The sequence below is a fragment of the Pteropus medius genome, unplaced genomic scaffold, assembly GCF_902729225.1.
Source record: "Pteropus medius unplaced genomic scaffold, Ma_sr-lr_union100, whole genome shotgun sequence".
NCBI lineage: Eukaryota > Metazoa > Chordata > Mammalia > Chiroptera > Pteropodidae > Pteropus > Pteropus medius.
The window spans coordinates 2,664,140-2,680,164 of NW_024343578.1; the positions used below are offsets into that span (position 1 = coordinate 2,664,140).

A 16,025-nucleotide genomic window follows, 5' to 3' on the forward strand; every position below is an offset into this window, starting at 1 on the left:
CACAGGAGGCCGAACTAAATGCCAGGGTCTGAAAAGCTCCTTAAGTCCCTGGGGCTGTCCTGATGTTCCCTCCAGCCCCTTTCTGCAGAGCTCTCAAACAGACTCTTGAGATGCAGGCTCAGTACCAGCCCCCCGCAACTACTGGATCTAACGAGCCCTGAGTTTCCCAAGTACAATTGAAGGGGTCGGTCTCTACTTTCTGAATTAATTCTCATCTTCTTATGGAAAAGCTGAGAGGATGCAGTTTTTCAGTTCAGACAGAAGCAAACCAACATCCCAGAAACAGTTAACCTGAGGCATCCTGGAGAACCCAGTCTTTGGAGGGAGCCTCCCTCCGATGACTTCTGACCTGGCATGTAACACCTCTGGGAGGGAGGGCTTCTGTATTTGGGCTTGCTGAGTCTGTGTGCAGAACCCAGAAACCTGGTCCCTAGAAAAGGGTGACCGTATGGAATGGAGAGCTGAACAACCTGACCAGAAGAATGGACTGGGGTCAGAAGAAGCTGAGTGCAGCTGTTGACCACCTAGTCCAAACTGGTACCTGATAAGTCAGGGATAATTCTTGGGTCCCTGGGAGTGAATTCCCTACTGACTTTTGACAGGCTCTTCAGTAAGTAATAACAGGGCAGACATGGCTTATAAGCAAGTATTTTGCCTTCCTAGCAACAATAATAATGGGAAAAGACTAAATGTCACCAACAGTCATTCCTCAGGTGAGAAAAAAGTAAGTTGTTGGGTCATTTAACCATTCAAGGAACAAACAGGCATCAAAGAGGGAACAAAAGTGAGGCTGCCAGTCATTGTCTGACATTTTAGCAGCTTGGTGATGTGATGACCAAAAGTGATGAAGATGAGTCCATGAGAGCTATCAAACCATGATAAGAGCAGGCTGGGGATGTGGGAGGGGGCAGCAGGATGGAGAGGGCTGGGTGGGCATGCAAGCAGGACAACGGAAAGGGCCATCCAAAATGTTTTTGCAGAGAATACAAACACAAGCTCGATTTTTCGATTTCCAGGCCAGATTATTCATTTTTGAAGATTATGCTGGCAAGGTCACAGAGCCAAGCATGACTGACCAACGTGGCCCCAGCTCAGGACCCTGGCTGGAGACAACAAAATATGGGACGGGAAACAGTTTAGATGACCATGACCAATAGCATGTCCTGTGAAACTCAGTGAAAACCAAAGGTGGGGAAGCCAAAAACAAGTATACAGTCTTTAAAGTGCTTTTGCTTTAATGACTTCACCGTATATATGTTTATATATACTTGCCGCTACAATTTTCTAAAAATAAAACCAACATGAAAATCAATTAGGCAACAGAAAAGAAAGATCAACAGAGGTTGGGGGAGAGAGCACAGCAAGTTAATATTGCAAATAATGAGGACTTATGGCAGCTAAAAACAGCCAAAAAGGACCAAGAGTGTTCATGCTCAGCTGACCCAGGAGCTTGGGGGACAAGGCCACCAAGGGACACAATGTGTGCTGCTCCTGTAGGGCACTCGCATGTGTGGGTGAGGGGGTGGAATAGTCAACAGCTCCACTCAAATTTTATACCATGAGAGGTTAAGGTCACCCAGTCTCTTTTATCTCTCTGCCTCCCCCAAGCTTGGACCATGGCCTGAGAATTGGAGATGTCTAATAAACATGTGTTGAATGACTGGAAGGTTGCCTTGAGCATCTGCTCTGCACTGGGGCCCAGCACTGAAATGCTGAGGTCTCCCAGATTGGGACTCTGCATTGCTGCCAGCTGAGGAAGGTTTGGCCTCGAGCTACAGCTGGCCAGGGGAAAGGTCACTGAGTGAAAGAAGAGTATGGGACTGATTACCAGGGTGATTCTGCTGGTCTGACTGACTGCCAGGAATGGGCCCAATGACCGTCTGCTTTGTACAGACGCCCCAGTGTCAAATGCTAACTAGAAAACTTAGTATGAGCTTCTGCAGACCTGCGGCTTTCCTGACTAATGAGAGGTAAAGGAGGACAACACTGAGACACCGATGAGCAAGGCGGGGTCAGAGGGGACAGGCAGAGTGGGCTCCTGCCCCCAGCACAGGGCGAGGCAGCTGAGAAGCTGGGCACATGCTGTTGCTGAGTGCACCAGTGCCACACATCCCCAGCCAGCAGGATTGGCATTAGAGCGCTGGCTTGTTCACTTAGTGAACAAAACTTGGCCACATCCTGGTATCCAGAAACTAAGCATTTACACCCAACACCTGCACAACACTTTAAGCACTGCTCTAGGGAGACCTGCTGAAATTATAGTTTATATTTTCATTTCCATTATAGACCATCTCTGACTTACATAAGGGTCTGTTCCAAATTTTCATTTAAGTATATTTTGAAGTAGGTTATAAGTGCTTTGCATTGTAAGATGATTAAAAGCAAGCAGGCAGATGTCTGGTCATAAACTGTGGAGAAATTCCAGTTAGGTTCCTGCTGTACCTCCATTAGCATCAGATCATTTCAGAACCAAGAATAATTCACATATTATAAATGGCAATTTTATAGCTGATGTATGAAATATATCACACAAAGTGAAATTTTCATAAATCTTGGCTTATGGAGCTTAGGGAACATATGTTCCTAAGTCTAGTAAAATAGGATTATAGTACCTTGTCACGACACGAATTTTGGGAAAATTAGGCCTTCATGGACATGCTAATGTCTCGCAGTCCGTATCAGCTATTATTACGTGAAAATCTACACTTATAATACCTTTGTATCTCCCTAACACTTTGGTTTTTTTAGCAAGAATTTTCACAAGTATTCATATCATTTTGTCACTACAATATACTTATGAAGCAGGACAGCAGACATGATTCACCCCAGTTGATCCATGAGGGAAGTGAGACCTAGATCCAACAAGTCATTTTGAACTAGGACTAGAACTGCCAGGCCTCAGGCTTGCCAGGCTGGTGGCCATCCCACTATTCTATATTTCAGAATCAGCCTGGCCCCAAAACCATGGCCACAGAGGGATTTTACTGTCAGTATTTGACACAGGCTATCTGGGTACCAGGATGGACCATACAGTCCTGTAGATGTCGGCCAGGCAGAGCACGGGGGCCCCTTCCCAGCCAAGCATGGGGGAAGGGGCTGGGCTGGCAACATAGAACAGGAAGCCAACACTGCACAATAGTCCCATCTCATGCCCCACTGTCCCTGAGAAGGGCTCTACACAACCTGGGCACACACACTGGACACCGACTAAGACTCGCTGACGAACTGGGACAGGCCAGGTGGGCAGGGCTATGTCTGCTTGCCCCTGGCCCATCTGGTGTAGGCGTGGGTCAGACCCGAGTAGAGCTGCCAGGAGATGGTGCTCCCCCTTCTCAAGACTTTTAATTCTGAAGGTCGGTTCTCAGGATGCTTCTTGAAGAGGGGCAGGGTCGCTCCATCTACTATGCTGCTACTGTTCCTTCATCAAAAGATTCAACTGAGTGCAGCAAAGGAGTACTGACCCCGCCCCCTTCCCCGGGCCGTGGGCGGCCTTTGATCTGTATCACCATTTGGGGAGCTAGGATGGAGAACATTCCCCAGGGTCACCAGTCGGAGTCAGGAGACACAAGGTACAAGTGAGGACACCAGCAGCAGTGTACATGTGCTCAGGGCACAACTGTGGGGTTTGCCTCCCGTGCCCTCACGGAACCATTGTGGGTACCAGGGCACATGTTATGAATTCCATTCTGTAGCTGGAAAAACTGAGACACAAAGTAGTCAGATGACACGCTAAGGTCACACAGCTACTGAGTGATAATGTTCACATACTCACATAAATAAGTCCTAGCCCTTAACATTTTAACAAGATCTTCTTTTAAAATAATGTTTTAGTCTCAAAACAGAAATTCTACATTTATTTCCCCATTCTCTTTCAGGGGAAGAAAATGGGGTGAGGGTAGGGAGGCCATAAAACGTTCTTAAAATGGTTTTCTTTTGAAAATTTCTTCTTTCAAGAGAAATGTGTGCCTGAATTTCTAAAGCATATAGAGATCCCTGGGCAGGGTTTTTAGTCTTCTCTCTGTTACACTTAACACACACACAAAAAATCACATTGTAGGACACAAAGTTTGCTACTTACATTCACTTCAGTTATAGCAATATCAACGACGCTACCAACAACAATTAAGGCATCAAAAGTGTTCCATGCATCAGTGAAATAGTGCTGTTAGGGCAAGCATTCAGAAGCCACAGAGGAGAGGAAGCACACAGGAAAAAAGAAGAAAAGGACAGCGTTATAAAAGGGGGACATTCTAGCATTATGCCACCCAGCTACTTGAAAAATTGCCCTAAAACAAACATGTTATAATTACGTCACTTTGGGTATCACTGCAGACACAGAAAATAAGAACAATTAGAGACGCCTATCTCACCCTGCCTATCAGTGACTTGGGTAATGCTGCCAAGTGGTCAGTCCTCCAAAAGGTGATTTGTGTCCAAAAAGGCCCAGGATGAGGCTCTACCCTGAAAGGCCTTTTTTCCGCAACTCTCGTTAGGAAATTCCTGGTTTCAGATCAAGTGAAATTGGGACCTGTGACTTGTCCAGGTGATGCCAGTGTGGGGCAGGGAGCAGAATGTGCACAGACAGAGGACAAGAGGCGGGCGGCCGCAGGCAGGCGCATACTCACGTCGGCTTCGCTGAGGGCCACGTCTATAATGCTGCCGATTACGATGAGGGAGTCAAACGTATTCCAGGCGTCACTAAAATACCCCTGGACAGAGCAGGCAGGGGGCAGACATTTATGAGCATGTATGAACGAAACGCCATACAGATCACATACGGGGACACATTGGAGGCCCCTTAGCACCCATGGAAACCAGGTGGGGTGGGAGAGCCGAAGGGAGGCATCAACACTGTCCACTGGTAAAAAGGGACGCAGAGGATGGTGTGCACCTGCATGTGTGAGGAAGGTTGCCCACGCACACATACGTGCACACACGTGCTTGCACACACACCACGCAGACCCATGGCCTTGAGCAGCACCAAACTGACCAGAATATCTGCAGGATAGAGGGAGTTATCTGGCAACCCTGCCCTGACACCCGTGGTGACAAGCCCAAACCCTCACATGCCGATGGAAGAGTAAAGCTCTCCTACTCCTTCCACAGGGCCCCAGTCACCCCACTTTCTTTTCTTCTCCACCTAAAGAGCACTATGACCAGGTATTTCACATGTTCTCATTTTTTTTGCCCTTAAAACAAACTAGTAACCTTCTCCCTCCTTGTCAGTCCAACAAGAATTAGAAATGGTGGGCCCAAGACAAGTCCCTGTCCTCACAGAGCTCTCAGTCTAACAGGCACGGCAATGGCCGACAGGGAGACAGACACAGCAACCCTCATAGATCCAAGGCACAGAGTTGAGGCAGAGACGCTCGCTCTGGGTTGCGGGGATGGGGGCTCAGGTGGAGAAGCCACAGAGGTCTTACAGAGGAAAAGAGCACTGAAAGACGACGAGGATGCTCAAGGGCTCCCAGTGTCCTGGCAGGAAGCCCCAAGTCGCCAACAGGCTTCTCCTTGCACCCTAGCTCTTGTTCCCTCTCCCTCCCTCTTTGCCCTCCAGGCTAAGAAGGCTCCTCTCCATCCCTCAAGACCTCCATCAGGTTCTTCCCCACCTCCTGAAGCCTCTGCCTTTCTAGCCTCCCCACCCCAACTCTCTCTCTCCACATGCACTTCCTCCTTCAAGGTGAGATCAAATGCTATCTTCCTGAGGGGACTGTTTCGGATCCACCTGACTTCCGCCCCTCATCATGTTGACTCTGCCTCTCTCTCATGTCTTGATACTGAATTTGAGGTCTTTGCAAGTCCACCACACTGAAAGCCTCTGAGGAAGAGGACTGTGCTGACCATTCTGTATCCTCCTCCATTAACCCCAATATCTAGGCCAGAGCCTTGAACTCAGTTAGCGCTTGGCACATTGCAATGTCTTTTCCACCAGTGTGCACCCAACTGGTTACTCAACCTAGTTCTTGTTTTTTTAGGTCCTCATATCTCATGGCAATTCTGAAGGCACAACGGCCCTATGAGTGTGACTTACACATCCATACGTATGTGCCATACATTTTACTTCCTCTTCTGGGTTCAGTACAACAGGTGCTAAATTAGTGCTTGTTGTTTCCTGACGTCCCCAGGAAGCCTAAGATCAGAGTGGGTAGTGGGCGGGGCAGTACACAGAGGTGTCTGGCGGCAAGGCCAGTGACTGTCTGTATATCTATTGTGTCTTTTCAGAAAGCCAGAACATGTTTTGGAAATAAAAATTCAGATATAAATAATATAAAAAAGGGGGCCCAATGTGCTTATAACTGGGTACGCTTAGTGCTGAATCAAGAAAACTAGAACAGAAGGTACTTTGAAGTGTCAGATCTCATGAACTGGTGATCAAATGCAGGCCCAGAGGAGGCCACTGCAGAGCCCCTGTCTTTTATGACATGATAGAAAACGTGAACATGTGGCTCTCCTAATAGTGTAGGGATGTTTATTCTAGTTACTGTGACTTACTCCAGGTGCACGTATGGCGGGGAACTATGATACTGACGATTTGGGTTTCTACAGAATTTCACCTTAAATAACGTAAGATTTTCCCACCCAGCTGCCATGACTTCTGACCCAGGCTTTATGTCTTTCCTCCCCTCCTACAATCACAGTGCCTCAATCACACATTACCCTCACTGACTGCCACCCTCCCAGACCCCTATCTCAGTCCTCTAACGAGTAAACAAAAGGAGTCCACCCGCACCAACTCTGATGACCTGTGTATCCAGGTCTAATAGGAAGGTCTGCTTAAAAAAATACTGTAACCCACACCAAGCTTTTCTTCTCACAATGTGTGATTCTTGGGTAGGCCACTGTGAGGACTAGACGAGTGCTACTAACATGAGAGTCATGCTGGTCCGAGATGAGATAAAGAGCTTGCTCCAGGACATGAAGGGACACGCTACTTCCTTCCTGGAGGAAGTCCCTAACCAGAAAGTCAGCTGGATCGAACAGTGTCTTCTAACCAAATAACATCGGCTGGATCAAAAGGTACACTGAGTGTTGCCGTGAATGTCCCCAGATGGTAAGAACATAGTTCTCTTTGAAATGATTTACTCTGTTGTGAATGGGCAACAAAGAGTTGGCTTACTAGCAGCCTTGCACGGACTGTGCTGTGAGGGGCAGAACCTACCCTTTCCTTCATGGGTTTAACAGCAACTCAAAAGTTAAGAGAAATGGTGATCCTTAACCTCTCCTCTAGAGAGGAATTGATGTCTTAATAAAATCTTTGGTCATTAGCAACAGCTGGGCCTCTGGCAAACACACAGAGCAGAAGACCAAGTGTTCCTCATCTCTCAATCCTAGCACACAAACAGCTCTGGCCACACTGCACCATGTGCTCTGCTCTTCCCATTACAGTATATCATGTACCTGAGGCCAGCCCCTCCCACCCACTTTGGACTTTACTCTGGAACAGCTCCTCTCCAGAATTATTAGTATTCACACCTTTGGATCATTCCCATCAGCCAATAAACTGTTGTCCAACTGGGCCATTCTGGCCCCTGATGCTGTATAAAATTGCTTTAAATCACCAAGATAAGGGTTTGACATTTGGGGTCCTAAAACTTTTTTAGCAATCTCGTCAACTCTCTCTTCAGATGATCGCTCACACTCACAGAACCCTAGAGAGTTCTGCACTGAAGCTTGACACCCCTAAGTGACAGGAGGCTTGAGTTGGTGCAGGTTGTTGGAATCACAGGCTCTGACCAGGCCACTCTGCTAGGTCTAGGGAAGGCAGAAAATGCCAGCCCGCCCTTCTTCCCACATCTTGCTTTCCTGTTTAGTAGCCCCCTTTGTAATAAAATCACTATCAAGTGAGCATGCCTCAGCCCCCTACCTCTTCTCTACCAAAGTCTAATAATCAGAAGATTAGACATGGGCCACCGACAGAAGGCTCATCTCCATCTCTCTCCTCTTAGCCATTAGTGACATATTCTCCTACAGCTGAAATCTGAGGCCAGGGCCCCTCAAGTGGAACCAGCAGTCCCTACCAGCACAGCCAGAATCTGTCCTTATATTATCTTTTGCCCAGCCCCATCTGCTTAAAACGACCAAGCAAGTCAGCCATATGCAATAACATCTATTACCTGGAAACAATTCTGACTCCAGAAATTTCAAATCATAAACCAGACTAATGTGGGCCTTGGAGCCAGGAAGCTCCATTATTTCTAAGCACTATCTTCTGATTGTCTGTTGTTGTGCATCTCCCACTCAACTGTGAGTTCTTGGCAGCAGAGCCTGGATCTCCAGGCAGGATATACCATAGGCGTGGCACATGTACAGGGCGGGGCGCAATGTTTGTGGAATGGCTACAAATGGGAAACAAGCAAAGCAGTCCAAGTCCAAGTTCTCTTTGCTGCCTGGAGGCCCTCTCACCTGAAGATCTGAAGAAGCCTATACAAATGACCTTCTTTTGCTGCTGACCATGACAGCCAGATCACTTACCAGGGCTTGTTTGGGGAGCATTTGACTCAAGGGATGACCCACAGTGCCAACTTTTGGTAGAAACTGATTGCTTTCTAATTAACATAAGCCTTTATAAAGATCAAGTGGGCGCTTAAAGGAAAACATCCATTTTTGGCCACTCTACTTTACCCAAATATCCTGTGATAAAAAAAAGCAGGTACTGTCTTACACCAAGAGGCTGCACTTATAGACTCATCCGTTTATTCTCTTGTTCATTCCCCCAATCTTTACTGAGTAACCAACATGTAGCAAGCATCATGTGAGACAAAGAAGATCTAGCCTGAGACCATGAGCATCTACTTATCAGCTAGTGGACAGAGATGTGGAGTAGTGATGATGAAGCTACTGCACTATAAGCATCTAATAGATACACATGCGCAAGAAGAGCTGACTCTGGCTGGGTTGGGAGGGACAGTGTTACAGAGGAGCCAACATTTTGAACAGGCCTTAAAGGATAACAAGGTGAAAGAAAGGCTTCCAGACAGAAGCATGTGTCATGGAAAGGCCTAGCATGTTAACAGTTGAGGATGCAGTGGGGAGAAGGAATAATAGGGAGACAATGGCTGGCAACATAAATGGGTCAAGGTTTGGTGGAAGACTCTGAAATTAGACTAAGAGAATTATATTTGTTTCTCGTGCAATAGGTGGCCAGTACCAGAATTTCATTGAAAGAGCGCCAGAGTCAGCTTCAGGTTTACAAAGGGAGTATGTGGACCTTCTTTTGCTGCTGACCATGACCAGGACTGGAGGGGGGCTGAGACCAGAGGCAGGGAGATGATTTAGCAGTCAGGATAACTCAGAAAGGAGGAGGGCAATAGAGATTTGGATGAGATGCAGGTGGCCACTGAGGCCCTGGGCATGATGTACCCATTTACCGGGTGAGAAGTGGACCAGGAGAATGTTCTGGGGAACTCCAACATTGAAGTGACTGGCTGAGCCCATGAAGAAGTCTGACGTAAAGTTCTAGTTAAAGAAAGGAATAATTGCTCTCAAGTGTTATTTGTCATTAAGATAAATCACCTACATTATATCTGAACTGAAAAGAGAGTATTGAATTTTCTTTCTAGGAGGTAGAGAATGTCCTCTAGGAAGATCGCTAAGGTTTTATTAATAAGCCTTACTCCCACCAGGGACCCTGGGGCAGGCAATGCTGGCCTGGGAGCCTGATGTAACCAAATAATCCAGTGTCCACTGTGCATAAGCTCTGCACAGAAGCATGTGGACAGCATTAAAACTTTTCCTTCTTTCCTCAAACCTAACTACTCTTTAGTTTATCCAAGCCCAGGTAGCAAGGCCTGTAAATTAAGCCATTTGTGAGGCAGAACCAAGATCAAAATACTTGATGACCTAAGACTTGGGAACAAAGTATGGTTCTCTGGGGATAAGCCCACAACTAAGGCAGATAACCTGGCTCAAGCACATGCTGGACCAAACACCAAATGGGTGACATCCAGGAGCATGATAATGGAAACTCAAATTATACCTGTAGGAGTCAGGTGGGTCTTCCGTTGGGAACTGATACAACATACTAAGCAGCCCGCTTGCTTTGCCCTAATTCTTCAGCTCTTTGGCCTCTCACCACCTTCCATTCTCACCTAATCCATGCTCAAAACAACTCTTCCTACGCAGAAACTCCCACCTCTGGGTTTCCTACTTCTGTCTGCCCACCTCAGCCCTTCTCACTTATGGGGATGGGTGGTCTGACCCTGCAGGTCCTGAGACCATGTCTCTCTAGATGTGTTCCCTCTCAGGAGGCCCCATTTCTCAGTCAGGCTCTTGAATATAAAAGAATTCCCCAGGGTCAGGTTTCTCAGCTGGCTTTAACCCTTCCTCCTCCAATTCCTTCTCACCTACCGGGAAGAATTTTGTCCAACTTCACTTTCTGTATTTATATTATAAAACAGCTGCCCCCATCTCTCCCAACAGAGATACTGACACATTCTCCTAGAAGGTGTGCCCCCTCACAGGAGAGACAGCCACCCCAAGAGACCATGTTACAAAGCTCCTCACAGGAGACAGACTTTTCTGAGATGACACTGATGGGCCAGGTTTCCCAACCTCTGTCCCTTGTGGCCATCTCCTCAAAGACTGTTCCCTCTGCAGCTTTACAACATGGTTCCTCAGCCCGACTGCCCCTCTGACTGGGTGGCCTCCACCAACTTGTGGGGAAGCCCACTCGCCTGGGACTGGCTGTTAACAATGAAGAGAAGACAAGGAAAGTTAGGGAGTATTCTAAGAAGAGCTTTGCTTCTTGGTGAACTGACTCTCACTTCTTCAGGCATGTAAAAGCATAAAATCTCTCTCCCCTGCCTCCGGTGAATGCAGAAACAATGCTCCTCAAGCACAGAGATGCTTTTATAAAATTTCTCTCCATTGTAATCTGAGGTTGTCTTATGCTATGGCAGTATCTTGCTAAGCAAAACTACAAAGTAGCACAATTTCTAGTGGAAATCACTCATTTCAAAACTCTGATCCTTTAGTACTGATTATAAATTAGCTACTCACTTTCCTTTGGTATCTCCAACCTGTTCACACACTACTGAACTGTCCTCCCAAGTTTGGTAACAATGGTTTGCTGGGCAGAGCTGTGCACGACAGGCCATCGACGCAATGGCCCGCTAGAGGGTACACTCACACCTCTCTGTCACACACACACACACACACACACACACACACACACACACACACACACACACACACACACATCATGGGCAAGTGGGCCTTCTTCTGCCTAGAATAAGCTTTGAAAAACTTCAGGCTTAATCACAAGTCAAAAAAAAAAAAAAAAAGACATGGCAAAAGGGATCTAGGAAATGTTCCATACATATGTTCCACATTGCATTTCTCAAGTACTTTTGATGTCCTTACTTTGCAAACCTTTCTATCAGCACAGACAAATATTATTCAAAGAAGTAAAGGTGAGAGGAAAGCAAATCAAAATCGCCGAAGGAAATTAAGATGAATTTGGAAAAGTTGGAAATGTTTATATATGTAGATATGGACAAGTCACAGTAAATAACATCTGGCCATGCATAAAGTGCCAAATTTGACCCCCACTGCAATCACCCCAATTGGTCACTTACAAGTGTCCTTTCTTTTGGGTCCACAAAGAGCTGATAAAGATTGCATAGAAATTAATTCAAATTAAAGAAAGGAACAGTTTTGAATTAGAATTCCATGGAGTATGTGAAATCATCATTTCATAATCCAAGTCTTAAATTAGTGTTGTCAGATACATTATACACAGACGAACAAATAACTGGGTCACTGAACTCTGTCATTCTCTAATTGTGATAGTTTGGGGCTTTGCTAGAAAAGAAACTGTGGATCAAATGTCCCACAGTTAAGCCAGAATTTGTTCCTCAGGTTTTAGGATGAGGGAACATCATTAGTTGAAGATGATGATGGTGGTGGTGGTAGTGGTGGTCATCGTCATGTCATAGTAACAGCACTGACACATCAATAGCATGATACTACTTGCCAGGCACTTGTCTAAGCATGGTACATATAGTGATTCTTACTCCTCACAAGCACCCTATGAAATAGAACTATTAGTGTCCTCATTTTATGGGCGAGGAATTTGAGACATAGAACAGTTAAGGAACTTGCTTGATTAGCTAGTGAAGAGTAGGGAATCTGAATCCAGAACCATGCGTGCCCTTCGACACCTTACTATCTGCCTCTTATACCACAGACATTTATACTTGTGGAAATAGATTCACTCCCTCCCGCAGGAGACAGAACATGCTGAGCGGTCCAACAGCGCTGAACTCATTTCCTGTCTTGCTTTGTCTTAAAAGTGAAATTTTTCTAAATTAAATTTAAAAAGTGGTATGACTACGAGAGGTCCGTAGCTGGTAGAACTGTCCATAAAAGGGGAAAAAAATGCTGTAGACAAAAGTCTTTATCCTGGAAATCTAAAAGTAAAATCAGGGCCAAATTTTTTCCGATGGGTTATGTTAAAACAATTTCTCTAATGCTCAAATAATGAAGCAAGTTTCCCCGAGACAGCATAACACATGCTATGCTAGAAACAGAAAATCAGGTTTCAAAAACAATTTCCATTCTATAAATTCCTAATTCTCTCCTCCCTTCTTCTTTTTCTAAGAATTGTTTTTATGAGGTTTTATTTTTGCAGGTTTATTTCCCCGTATGTATACTGATGACCTAATCAGATGTTAATGTTCTCAGGTGATAACCTAGTTAGTAGCTAAAACAATTCAGCATAATTCACTAACACAAGACTAACAGGAAGCAGGTGCTTCTCTGGAGTAATTCAGCAACAGCCTTTGAAAAGTAGGTCCAGCAACTCACCTTAGGTTTAAATGCAATGACTTTCAAAACCATCTCAACCGTGAACACCCCAGTGAAGACCATGTTCAGGATGTCCATGGCATCATTAAACATCTTGGACTGCTCATAGTGCTGTGGATGAAGACAGAGGCACAGTTCTCAGAGGCCCACTCCAGACCAGCAAAATGAGGCCCCCAGCCCTCTACTCTCTGCAGGTGTCCGACCTCTACTTTGGCACAGAGGCCACCTCCACATTCCAGCACCCTCTCCTAATGATTCTGCTGGCACTGCGAGGTCGCAGGGCTGTCCTGCCAAGTGAAGCGGGGTCGTGACAAGATGAGGATGAGTGGGGAAAGGCATCAATTTCCTGTGTCCAGGATAAAAGGAACCCACCCCTTCTTCTGTCAGGGTTTTTACACTCAGGGCCTTGATCCAGGCACAATGTGGAACTCACCCAAATGTCTATGAGTAAGGGTACGATTTGGTTAGGGATAAATTTTATGCCGTTTAGTTCTATTTTCAATAAAAGGCAGTGCTATCTTGACTTCACACTTTCCCCTACATCAGCGTATGGTACTTCTCATAGATAAAGAATTCTTAAATTTAAGGACAGTAACAGAAAATTTACCCTTGGCTGTCTTTAGACACATTTTTTTCAGACAGCACTAGGAGTTGATCTGATTTGCTCCAGTTCTTAAAGTCGATGTGAAAACTGAATCTAGACCTCTGTCTTTGCTTCTTGTCCTAGTGCAGCTAGACAACATAACTGCTGGAAAGGCTCACTGTCAATACTGTTAATTACAGTGTTAATTATATTATATATTACACTTTACATTAAAAATAACAGTGCTAATGCCATTAACACTGTTACTACACTGTAATCCAACTTGGCCGACTGAAGGGAGCTTCACTCCTTGCCTGAAAGATAGACAAGGAACAGCTGCAATGCAGGTCAAACTTGACACTCCCTGGACTGGAAGATTCCCCACTGCCATACTGACAGCTCCTCGCGGGCAGAAATGTGACTTACACGTTGTTTTTCGACATTAGATGTTTACTCTGTGCCAGGCACAGAAGAAAGTGCCTGGCATGAATTATCCAGCATAAACTTTATTTCCATTTTACCAACAGAGAAAGCAAGCTCAGGGGATTTAAATAACTTTCTCAAGGTCACCCAATTGGTAAGGAGTAGAATCAGGATCAAAACCCCTGTCCATCCAACTCTGCATAGACAGAGCACTGGTCCGCAACCACCCCCTGGCCACGGGAGGCCCATAGTAAAGGTTTATAGAATCGAATGCCGTGCTCAGGCTCCATGGAAATGTCACCTATAATCACAATGTAAAGACAGCCTCTCAACAAAAGAGTGATCTTAAACTCCCATCGTGAGAACAGGACTCAGCCAAACTACAGCCCAGACTCATCAGAAAATCAAACCCGGCCTCTTGTGAGGTGTGGCCTTCTGCCCTCAGAATTTGGGGCATGTGGCTGTGCAGAAGACCCAGACATGACCCCCGTTTCCATGTGTCTCCATCTTTACCTGCATGGCCAAGCAGAGTGTGTTGAGCATGATGAGGACAAACATCATGTATTCGAAAGGCGAGGAGTTCACCACGTACCAGAACTTGTACTGGTAAGGGTTTTTGGGGATGTATCTCCGCAAGGGACGTGCTTTCAAGGCGTATTCGACACACTGACGCTGCAACGGTAGAAAAGAGGAACGAGGGGTCCTGAGTACGTCTAGAGAGGGACGCAGTTCTCACCTGCTCTGCAAGAGCCAATGCGGCACCTGCTGGGAAGGACCCAAGACGAGGGGGAAAACTACTGGGTCACCCCACGGACACCACTCTGCAGCACTCTGACAAAGGGCCCCCGGCTCCATCACGTCTTCTGATCCTCACAGCAACCTGGCGGGTAAGCAGATCCCACAGTCTGCTTCCATTTTACTCCTTACACATAACTGGGTCCAGAGCTGAGAACTGCCCACCTGAGGGGTCCTACAGTGCACAAGCAGAGACACACAGCCTTATTCCTGCCTTTCCTCTGTGCTGGTGGATTACATTTGTAGTTTTCCTGCTCATGCTGTCCTCCAGGAGAGGAAACCACATCACAAGAGACACAGAAATCCTCAAGAACCACAGAGGCCGGGTTCACTGCCGAAGACTGGAACCCCCTGGCTGCTTCAGGACGGACCCACATGAGATACCTCTCAGGAGCCAGTGTGTGCTAACTGTAAGTTTTTAATGGTGAGCTAACTATGTGTCCACCTGTGAGGTTCTGAGGTTCAGGAGCTTATTGCGTTCTTAGGCCTCTGGGTCAGTAATGGTAGCCAGAGCACTGTTCTTCCCTCTCATTCTGAGAGCTCAGCGTCAGGCCCTGCTTACTCCTAAGCATAGACCTATGCCCATTCCTCTGCTTGGATTCTGGGCTCCCTCTGTCTAGGACCTGGTCCTGCTGTTACCTCACACGCTGACTCCAGGGACTCCTGATTCGAGCCTGTTCTGGACCTCAAGTAGTGACTCGAGTTCAGCTCTCATGCTGCCTGGCTGGCCTGGGCCTTGCCCTGACACTCTCTTTCCCCGGTGGGGGTGAAGAGCTTGGGCCAGGCCTCCCACTGACCATCACTGATGGAATCTGCAGGGACACCCTGACAAGTAAAAGCAACATTTTCCTCCAAACAAAACCAGTACTGTCCTCATGCTTCCCCCGAAGAGTATGGCTACAGCAGAAGACAGACCACCTCACCACAGCCACTTCCCCCAGGAAACTCGGGCTGGCAGATGATTCTTGCTCATTCCATCATCATCAAACACAGATGCTACCGATAGAGGACCTGGAGGAAACTGCCAGAGCAGAATCTCAATCTCACAATCTTTTAGGGCTGAAAGAGATTTCTAAAAGCAACTCCTTAATGCCCTCAACTTAGAGATAAGGAAGCAAGCCCAGAGAGGAGTGGGGATGCACTTACAGCCACAGAGCATGTAGAACAGGACCAGAACGCAGGTCTCTTGGCTCCCTTGCATTATCACACAATCAGGGCCAAAGCCCCTGCTCCTATCAGATTTGTTAAAACAAGGTGCTATGTAGAGAATGATGCCAGTGCAATCACAGCCCCAAGTTTACATTTAGTGACTTTCCCTGTAGTGTGACAGCACACTTCCTCCTAAGTCAACGGTTCTCGACCAGAGGACATCTGGCAATGTCTGGAGATGTTTTGGTTGTTACCAAAAACAGGAGTG

General features: G+C 46.5%; 1 protein-coding gene across 6 annotated transcripts in view; it reads right to left on the reverse strand.

Annotated features, from left to right (window-relative positions):
• CACNA1D (calcium voltage-gated channel subunit alpha1 D) overlaps positions 1 to 16,025 on the reverse strand; it is a 299,481-nt gene that overhangs the window by 43,634 nt on the left and 239,822 nt on the right. For all 6 annotated transcript variants that reach the window (XM_039867427.1, XM_039867426.1, XM_039867431.1 and 3 more), the window contains 3 exons: positions 14,327 to 14,485; positions 12,808 to 12,918; positions 4,626 to 4,709 (listed from right to left, as the gene is read on the reverse strand). In XM_039867427.1, the coding sequence (XP_039723361.1) occupies positions 4,626 to 4,709; positions 12,808 to 12,918; positions 14,327 to 14,485 (354 nt within the window). The remainder of the gene's footprint in view (positions 1 to 4,625; positions 4,710 to 12,807; positions 12,919 to 14,326; positions 14,486 to 16,025) is intronic.